We start from the raw sequence: 10,241 nt of genomic DNA, 5'->3' as shown, positions 1-10,241 counted from the left end.
ACTAACTAAGAACTATGTAGAACGGGTGAAACGCTAGGGATGTGGAGGTCAGCTAAGCCGCACTCCACGTTCCAACGACCGACACGGGCGGTAAGAAGGAACTGAGGAGCGGCCGGGTCGGCAGGGGCATATATACGGTGCCGCAAAGGCGCCACGCCAGGGGGCGCCTGCCGACCCGCCCGGTGTTGCTAGGGGAAAATTCTTCCGACGAACGTGCACGTGGCGCGCGCACACCTACTTGGAATGAATATGAGCAAGCACTCGAAGAAGAATCTGGCCCTTTAAGCACTGCATGGCAACCTGGTCTACAGCCTGGTTTAGAGTTTTGGACGAAACCACTAAGGAATGTGCAGTAAAAACAGTTCTGTGTGAAAATGTTACCAAAAGTGTGTATATCCACATCCTGAAGAAGGTTCTCTCTCTCTCTCGCCACCCTCCACCTTCTCTCAAAAGGCCTTTTTCCCACATGAGAGACGGATATTCTTTGAGTCTGCCATGCAGCCTATCTTCTGTGAATTTTTATTTACTGCCACTTTCCATATGTATTCTTCATTCTCACATCCCATTAGAGCATTTCATAGCAGCAGAGACTCTTCAATAAGAAGGCTTTGAAGGAAAGTTTGCCTTGAAAAATATATATCCATGGAGAGGGCAAGTGGATCTACTTCAGGCGAAGATATTTAAGACCCAAATCCTGCTTACTTCACTCAGACAAAGCTGCCATTAAAGTAAATGGAGCGAGCAGCCTAAAAATGATCCATCAATCTGAAAATCCTGTTTCTAATTGAATATTGCATTTGAAAGATAGGGAATATCTCTGGAACCAGCAGAATGTTTCATGCCACTGGAACATTTTACATGTGCCTGCTGTACTCAAGCATATTTCACTACTTTTTTTTCCACTACACAGAAAATTACAAGATAATATTTGCTTTACAAAAAAAATTACAGCAAGAACCACACTTGGTGCCATTTACTTACATGAAGTGTTGGCTCTACAGTGGCGGTGATGCTCCAAGAAATAACCTTCCACACAGTGACACTGGTGATGGCCAATACGGTCTTCACACAGCTGGTCACACACACCCCACATCTTACAATCATCAAAATCTGTTAGAGGGAGAAGGAACGCATATGAACAAAGCTTTGAATAAGGAGGACACTGTCATACTTGGCAGGCCTGAGAAGACTGTCCTCCCTTTTTTCCTTATATTTGTTTGTAAAGTCCCTGTCACTATTGGGAAGTAGGTTTCCCTTTTGATAACAAATGCTTCTATTTTCTTTTCCCCTAAAGAAAAAGATCAGTGTGGCTGCCTAAGCTTCATGGGCTGCCTGATAATAACAAACTTGTTTGTGCAAACAATGGAGGAAAAAATAGTTGGTAGAATAGGGATTTCAGTGTCTACCTTCCAAGAGTGACCAAGAACAATGGAAAGCAAATGATGGAATGAATGTGAGATACTTTCAGTAGATACCCACCCTGCTGGACTCAGAAATCTCTCTCTTATTTGAGGTTATACATGGCGTACCCAAGGGCACAATACTCCCAAAAGTACAGCCCCTAGTATCAGTACAACCACAAGGAACATCACGTTAGCTAGTTAGCATGCATAACATATCAATTGCCACCTTTTTAGAAGCGCTGCTTTCTAACACAGTAATTCCATTAGACTTAGCAGAGACAACAGAACTAAACTACTGTTCAGATGAGATGAGTAGCTCAAAACCCATATTACATGTGAATGGCCTGCAGGTCCCTGTATTTAGAGCTAGTTAGACAATATAGATCTGCTCTATAATCCCAGGCAAAAACCATGGGCCAGATCTTCAACTAGTGTAACTGACTCCAGTGGAGCTCTCCCAGCTTACGGTAGCTGAAGAGCTGACCCTACGAAAGCCTATACTATTTTCATATATATAACTTCAGTGTTAGTAGTACACTATAAAAAGCAATATAAGTCAACATGTGAGTAATTCTTTTCAATGTGGAATTGAGTAACACTGTACTGGATGAAACCATTTAATGAAATCAATACACCTTGTCTATTCATCTTCATTACACTTGCTGCACCCCACAGTCCAACACCCCAGGAGATAAGCAATGGGATCTCTAGAAATTACTTTATGTAACTGAAATGAAAGCACAGAACTTTAATGATGAATTCCCTAACTCATGTCACATATGTCTCATTCTTTCTACTGGCCAATTCTGCAAGGTGATGACATCCAAAGGAGTTACGGGCACTCAGCACCTCTCCAGGTGTCCCTCATCTTTCAGGCTCAAGCCCTGTGAGGTTTTCTCAGTGTCTGATACCAATCAAGAAGATACACCATCCAACTCAGATGGGAGAAATTGATACAGGATACACTGTACACTGCAGAATTTTTGGAAGTAAGCAACTCTAATATAATTTAGACAAAACTGCCTTTGATGACTTGTGCATAAATAAAATGCATCCTTGTAAATACTTTTAATTATCAGAAACATTTTCATTGTTTAGATTGGTATGAAGATAAATGAGAGAAAAAACCTGAGCAGCATTAATAGTTTATGACTGGGCATTGCATGTGTGGATACATGAATATTTATTTATAAGAATTCTAAGAGGAATATATTTATTCATATTACCATTTATTTAGAGCAAGAGAAAAACTGAGTAATGAATACACAGGAGTGTGAATCTACAAGCCTATTGCTACAATGAGCTATAATAAAAGAAACAGCTAAACTCAATTTTCAATATATTTAATAATAATACTTGGAACTTTTATAAGACTTTCTATCGGAGGAGCTCCATGTTCTTCAATGTTGATGAGTTAAGCCTTATCTAACAAACCATTTTCCAGGATTTAATCATCATTACATGGTTTCATATTGTATTTGTTTTACATACAATAGCCATGTGTCTGAATGAGGAGAAACACATATGCAGAGAAGCAAATGATTTCTTTGCTTCAAACTTCACGGCTGAGGATGTTAAGGAGATTCCCAAACCTGAGCTGGCTTTTGTAGGTGACAAATCTGAGGAACTGTCACAGATTGAAGTGTCACTAGAGGAGGTTTTGGAATTAATTGATAAACTCAACATTAACAAGTCACCGGGACCAGATGGCATTCACCCAAGAGTTCTGAAAGAACCCAAATGTGAAGTTGCGGAACTATTAACTAAGGTTTGTAACCTGTCCTTTAAATTGGCTTCGGTAACCAGTAACTGGAAGTTAGCTAATGTAATGCCAATATTTAAAAAGGGCTCTAGAGGTGATCCCGGCAATTACAGACCAGTAAGTCTAACGTCAGTACCGGGCATATTAGTCAAAACAATAGTTAAGAATAAAATTGTCAGACACACAGAAAAACATAAACTGTGGAGCAATAGTCAACATGGTTTCTGTAAAGGGAAATCGTGTCTTACTAATCTATTAGAGTTCTTTGAAGGGGTCAACAACATGTGACAAGGGGATCCAGTGGACATAGTGTACTTAGATTTTTCCAGAAAGCCTTTGACAAGGTCCCTCACCAAAGGTTCTTACGTAAATTAAGCTGTCAATGGAATAAAAGGGAAGGTCCCTTTCATGGACTGAGAACTGGTTAAAAGACAGGACAACAAAAGGTAGGCAATTAATGGTAAATTCTCAGAATGGAGAGGAGTAACTAGTGGTGTGCCCCAAAAGGGTTCAGTCCTAGGACCAATCTATTCAATTTATTCATAAATGATCTGGGAGAAAGGGTAAACAGTGAGGTGGCAAAGTTTGCAGATGATACTCTGAACTACTCAAATAGTTAAGACCAAAGCAGATTGTGAAGAACTTCAAAAAGATCTCACAAAAACTAAGTGATTGGGCAACAAAATGGCAAATGAAATTTAATGTGGATAATGTAAAGTAATGCACATTGGAAAAAAAATAACCCCAACTATACATACAATTATGATGGGGGCTAATTTAGCTACAACGAGTCAGGAAAAGATCTTGGCGTCATCGTGGATATTCTCTGAAGATGTCCACGCAGTGTGCAGAGGCGTGTCAAAAAGCAAACAGGATGTTAGGAATCATTAAAAGGGGATAGAGAATAAGACTGAGAATATATTATTGCCCTTATATAAATCCATGGTATGCCCACATCTCGAATACTGTGTACAGATGTGGTCTCCTCACCTCAAAAATATTTATTCTAGCACTAGAAAAGGTTCAGAAAAGGGCAACTAAAAATTGATTAGGGGTTTGGAGAGGGTCCCATATGAGGAAAGATTAAAGAGGCTAGGCCTCTTCAGCTTGGAAAAGAGGAGACTAAGGGGGATATGATAGGAGGTATATAAAATCATGAGTGATGTGGAGAAAGTGGATAAGGAAAAGTTATTTACTTATTCCCATAATACAAGAACTAGGGGTCACCAAATGAAATTAATAGGTAGCAGGTTTAAAACAAATAAAAGGAGAAGTTCTTCTTCACACAGCGCACAGTCAACTTGTGGAACTCCTTACCTGAGGAGGTTGTGAAGGCTGGGACTATAACAATGTTTAAAAGGAAACTGGATAAATTCATGGTGGCTAAGTCCATAAATGGCTATTAGCCAGGAAGGGTAAAGATGGTGTCCCTAGCCTCTGTTCATCAGAGGATGGAGATGGATGGCAGGAGAGAGATCACTTGATCATTGCCTGTTAGCTTCACTCCCTCTGCGGCACCTGGCATTGGCCACTGTCAGTAGACAGGATACTGGGCTAGATGGACCTTTGGTCTGACCCGGTACGGCCGTTCTGATGTTCTTATGTACATGATTATTAGAAATTATTATTATTACATCTGAATTTCAAGTTGTTATAAAAAGAAGTATAGGACAACAATATGAGGATATTTGTTCCCCACCCCAAGCAGCCTCCTCCTTTCTATCCCCACTCCATCAGGGGCGGCAGGTTTGTATAATTTTTGGTGGTGCCCAGAACGGGTCGGAGTCTCCCACCACCACCACCACCTGCCTAAGGCTCTGGGAGGGGGTTTTGGTGCAGAAGAGGGGAGGGGTCAGGCTCTGAAAGGAAGCTGGGGTGTGGGTCTGGGCTGGGGCAGGGGACTGGAGTGCACGAGGGAGTGCAGGGGGCGGGTTCTGGGAGGGAGTTTGGGAGCGGGCTGGGGCAAGGGTTGGAGTGTAGGACGAGGTGTAGGGGGCAGGCTCTGGGAGGGAGTTTGGGTGCAGGAGGTGGGAGGGATTGGGCTCTGGGAGGGGGTTTGGGTGCGAGGTCTGGCCTGGGGCAGCGGGTTGGGGTGTGAGAAAGGGTGAGGGTTGCAGCGCTTACCTCGGGCAGCTCCCGAAAGCAACCCGCACTCCACTCTGGCAGCAGCTCCTAGGTGGGGGGCTGGAGGGGTCTCCATGCACTGCTGCCCGCAGGCATCGCCCCCGCAGCTCCCATTCGCCACAGTTGGCAGAGTTGGCACTCGGGGCAAGAGCAGTATGCGGAGACACAGTCCCCCCCCCGGCCCCTCCCAGGACCGCAGGGACATCCCGGCTGCTTCTGGAAGCACAGCAGGTGGGCAGGAAGCCACCTTAGCCCTGTTATGCTGCTGGTGGTGGTCGCAGGGGCTCCAGACCCTTTTGAATTGCCCAATGGCAGCAGGCTGGGACTGGGGGGATGGGACAGGGGAGGTGCACAGGGGCAGCAGCCGGGGCCAGGGGAGAGACCCAGCCCCGAATTTTGGTGGAGCCAGGACCCTGTGCTCTTATATTGCTGGGGCACAGGCACCATGAGCCCATACAACTTGCCACCCCTGCACTCCATTGCACCTGCCTCCTTCATTTCACTGCCTTTTCCTGCCACCTACCACTTAGCTGGGAACTGGGGAAAAGGAAGTTACTTTATGAAACAATGTCCAGTGCCTGACTACTATGTCAAGAAGCCAGAGCTAAGGAAATGAGATTCAACAGAACTCATGAGGGAGCCAACAGAGCATGGGCTTGTTTACAGAATGGAGCGGATTTGGGAGCCTATGCAAGCGCAGCAGAGAGAACCAGAAGAACTAGGGATTGGAACAGGAACTCTGGGAAGCAGCACAGAAAGGTTTAGGACTGATCTCTCTTGCACAGAGAACTCTCTATTTATGCTAGCATGAAATTCAGATTTGTTCTGCTAACTTGGATTCTGTCTATCTAACTAGAAAGAATCACTGCCCCGGAATACCAAGCCAGTGTTGTTCCATTGAAATAAACTTAAGTTCACCCTTCTCTGTATGTTGCAGTTTAAGGCTCCCTTCAGAACTTCAAGGGCTAGAAACCTCATGTTAATTGAAGGCTGGCGTTCTAGAGAGTTCAGAAAGCTCCATGGGAAGGCCACGATTCCCTGAACCCACTCGTGTCTTCATGATCAGGGAGAACCAGTGTCTCCCTCTCAGTGTTCATCAGGACCAATGTGCCAGGCTTACAAGCTTTGACTGCAATGTTGACAAAATGTGAGTATGTTTAGAAAGCTTCACTAATACCACACAGCTCTGCTCTGGAGGTTGCTGTAGAATTTCTATTGGAAATTTTCTTCATCTGTTAACAAAGAGGGAAAGGACCTGGCAACTGAAAGAGAGAGAGCTGGGTAGTGTGGAGATGGACAAAAAGGAAGGGCAGTAGATCCACAAGTCCCCTGGTGCAAGTAAAGTAAAGTGTCCCACCTACCTAACAAATGACAAGAAGTGCCACAGGCAGAGATCTACCCTATGTCTTACTCTCATGTCAAAGCAGGAGGGATAAAGCTAAGGAATTTTAAAAACAAGAATAGATTTTCCTGATAACAAGATCTAAAAAATTGTTTGGTCATCTGTAGAATTGCCCTTGATCTTTTTTTTCATTTCTAGAATACAGAAACATCTAAGAGTTTTTCTTTGTGACTTTTTAAAATAACATAGAGCCCTTTACCTCTCCTGGTCTCTGACCCTGGCATAAGCAACTTGGTCCCATCCATTTATGTTGTCATTTACAACAAGAGCAGCAAGCAGATTATTGGCACTTATCTGACCATGGCTTTGGCATTAAAATCTTAAACTCCTCCACTTCAAAAGCTGCAAGAACAATTGAAATTGGACAACTTTCTGTTGCTAGCTGGGGAAGGCAGAAAGGTAAGTGAACCCAGAGAGAAAGGTGAGATAACTGCCTTGTTATTAGAGTTTCCAATTTTAAGCATTTGTTGAAATAAAATGGGAATGAAATATTTTCCAAGCACCTTTTTTTGGTAATTAATAGATGTTACTCTCAGTTGTGGTGTTCCAGGGTTTTGGCATATGCTATAAATCACCACAGCACAGTGAGGAAGAAGCAGCCAGGAGGTAGGGTTGCCAACTGTCTAATCACATAAACCCAAACACCCTTGCCATGCCCCCTGTCCCGCCTCTTCTCTGAGGCCCCAGCCCACTCACCCTATCCCCTCCCTTCCATCGCTCACTCTCTCCCACCCTCACTCACTTTCACTGGGCTGGGGCAGGGGGTTGGGTGCAGGAGGGGTGGAGGTGCAAGTTCTGGGAGGGAATGTGGGTGCTGGAGGAAGCTGAGGGCTGGGGCAGGAGGTTGGGATGTGGGAGGAGGCACAAGCTCCAGGAGGGGACTCAGAGCTGGGGCGGGGATTGGGCCATGGGAGGGGGTGACAGGTGCAGGCTCTGAAAGGGAGTTTGGGTGCAGAACAGGGCTCAGGGCTACAGGGAGTTGGGGTACAGGATCGGATGTGGGGTGCAGGCTCTGGGAGGGAGTTAGGGTGCAGGAGAGGGCTCAGGGCTGGGGTAGGGAGTTAGGAGGGGATGAGGGGTGCAGGCTCCAGCTGGGCAGCGCTTACCTCACGTGGCTCCTGGTCGGCAGCGTGGTCCTGCCTGCCCTGGCCTCACACCTCTCCCAGAAGTGGCCAGCACATCCTAGGTGGGGTGGCATGCGGAGACCTCCTCCCAGGGACATACCGGCTGCTTTCGGGAGCAGCGTGGGACCAGGGCAGGCAGGGAGCCTGCCTTAGCCGCACTACGCCACCAGACTTTTAGTGCCTACAACTCCCGGTTTGGCTTCACTAGCCTGGTTCCAGGAGACTCCCAGTGAAACCAGGAGGGTTGGCAACCCTACCAGGCGCAGAGAAGAGGGAAAAATAAAGATTATGAGTTTGGGAAATTAATACTTTTCACTAAAACCATTTCCCACTAAATTCCTCAGGCATACAACCAGTAAAACTAAATTTAAACTAAAAAGTGAAAGAATAACCTATTGAACTTTACAGCTAATAAGCCAACCCAGGTATAAGCTAATCCCTTCACATCTTATCTCAATACTAACCAGAGGAAATGATTCACATGTCAGCTGGCCCCCACCTTCTACGTACTGAATCAGGAGTTGAGCAAGGGACTTCCCTTTTTACATGAGAGTCAGTGGGAGGAAGAGAGGAGCCATTGATCCCTTGCTAGATTTTGAGTAAAATGACTGTGGCCCATCTCTTCTGTGCAAGCCTGTGTCTCACACAATGAATATCACCTGACATCCTGTCACAATCTCCTAGCAAATGTGGAGAGTTTGATTTATAGGCTAATCAATGGGATTAAGAGAAGAGAGACTGGCTTTACACTAGGTCAGAGAGTAGGTTTTCCAACTTGCTCTGAATCAGAGTTAAAGAAGAGGGCTCCCTGCACGTGCATTTGCTTTAACACAGAATCAAGCAGCTACATGGGGATCTACTTCCTTGGATACCTACTTCAGTGATTCCCTTCTTCCCAATGACTTGCAAATTAGGCAAACAACACCTTGAAATTATGACAAACTTTTTTTGGTTTCTATGCAAAGCTATGTGATGTGTACATAATAGGAGATACAGCCCTCCAGAGTGGCAAAGTAATGTACCATACTCATTTTACCTTACCCACAACAATCTGCATTTTCACATAAGGTCAGTTTTGAATTATAGATCAAATGTTGAGTAACTTCTGATTTCCCAGGTGTATAGCCATACACCCCAGCATGCAGGATCAATCTCTCAAGAACAGTAAAAGGGCTGTTTCATCAGATTTGAACATAAAGTTGCCATAGCAGAGTCAGCCTTTCTAAACAAAACAACCTCTCCAAGTATTAAAAAAATGGTCTTTCCTTAGCTGGGAAGTGAAGACCTCATGACAGCTCACTGACCTGTTCCTCTGTCCCCACAGTGGTTTTATGCTGCTGCTGAGCTTTTGCTCTCTTGCTATTTTTCCATTCAGCTTGAGGTTTAACTTTATGACTCTCAAAATTTACCTGCTTGCCAGTGTGTCTACCCACACATGGGTATCCAATAATCATAGATCCTTTTTCAAATTTGTGGAATCCGTAATATCTAGGACCCCTGTGAGAAAAGTCCAGACTTATATATCTGCATCTCTACTGTTCACTTACCAATGCAGGTGCGACTGTCATTGCTGCTGATTACATATCCCGCAGGACAATAGCAAGTCCCTCCAGATGGTGAAGAATGGCAGCGGTACTGGCAGCTCAAGGCAGCACAGTGGGATATGTCTAAAAATAAAATGAAGTCACTTCAGGAATACCCAATAATAGTGTCATCTGTACAGCAGCTGGCTGCCTGGTGCTTTACAGACAGTTGTGAAGCCAAGGTGCTTGTTGTGAAGAGCTTACAATTTTCAGAACACATCCTGAAACTGGTCCATAAGCAAAGAACCACACTCCCATGCAAAAACAAATATGGACAGCTCTGGCAGCAGGATCAGGATCTAACTAGACAGTATAAAAATGAAAAAAAGACAATGGTGAAGCTAAACACACATCCTGTTTGTTCCACAATACCATGTGTGTCTGTGTGCTTGCAGGTGTACACATCTAATTTAGCAGGATAGTGAGGCAGGAGGGCTAAAGTTTAGAGAAGTCTTTGAGGACCTGAGTTTTCAGGAAGCAATGAAAGGATGAAATTCAATCAAACAGACCAACAGTAAGAGCTCCATATAAATTGCTGCATTGAGGCAGCCATTTACAGTGCATAAAAGATGGTTACTCACCTTTGTAACTGTTGTTCTTCGAGATGTGTTGCTCATATCCATTCCAGTTAGGTGTGCTCGCGCCGTGTGCATGTTCGTCGGAAGACTTTTACCCTAGCAACACTCGGTGGGCCGGCAAGTCGCCCCCTGGAGTGGCGCCGGTATGGCGCCTAATATATACCCCTGCCAGCCCGCCCGCTCCTCAGTTCCTTCTTGCCAGCTATTCCGACAGCGGGGAAGGAGGGCGGGTATGGAATGGATATGAGCAACACGTCTCGAAGAA

At 44.9% G+C, this 10,241-nt stretch overlaps 1 protein-coding gene across 1 annotated transcript in view; it reads right to left on the bottom strand.

Moving 5' to 3' along the window:
- Positions 1 to 10,241, bottom strand: part of LRP2 (LDL receptor related protein 2) — a 207,185-nt gene that overhangs the window by 148,470 nt on the left and 48,474 nt on the right. Inside the window, exons 9-10 of the mRNA XM_075070134.1 lie at positions 9,363 to 9,482; positions 982 to 1,110 (exon numbers count right to left, since the gene is read on the bottom strand). Of these exons, the coding sequence (XP_074926235.1) occupies positions 982 to 1,110; positions 9,363 to 9,482 (249 nt within the window). The remainder of the gene's footprint in view (positions 1 to 981; positions 1,111 to 9,362; positions 9,483 to 10,241) is intronic.

The sequence above is a fragment of the Chelonoidis abingdonii genome, chromosome 10 (assembly GCF_003597395.2).
Source record: "Chelonoidis abingdonii isolate Lonesome George chromosome 10, CheloAbing_2.0, whole genome shotgun sequence".
Taxonomy (NCBI): Eukaryota; Metazoa; Chordata; order Testudines; family Testudinidae; genus Chelonoidis; species Chelonoidis abingdonii.
This window is presented reverse-complemented; position numbering and strand designations above follow the sequence as displayed.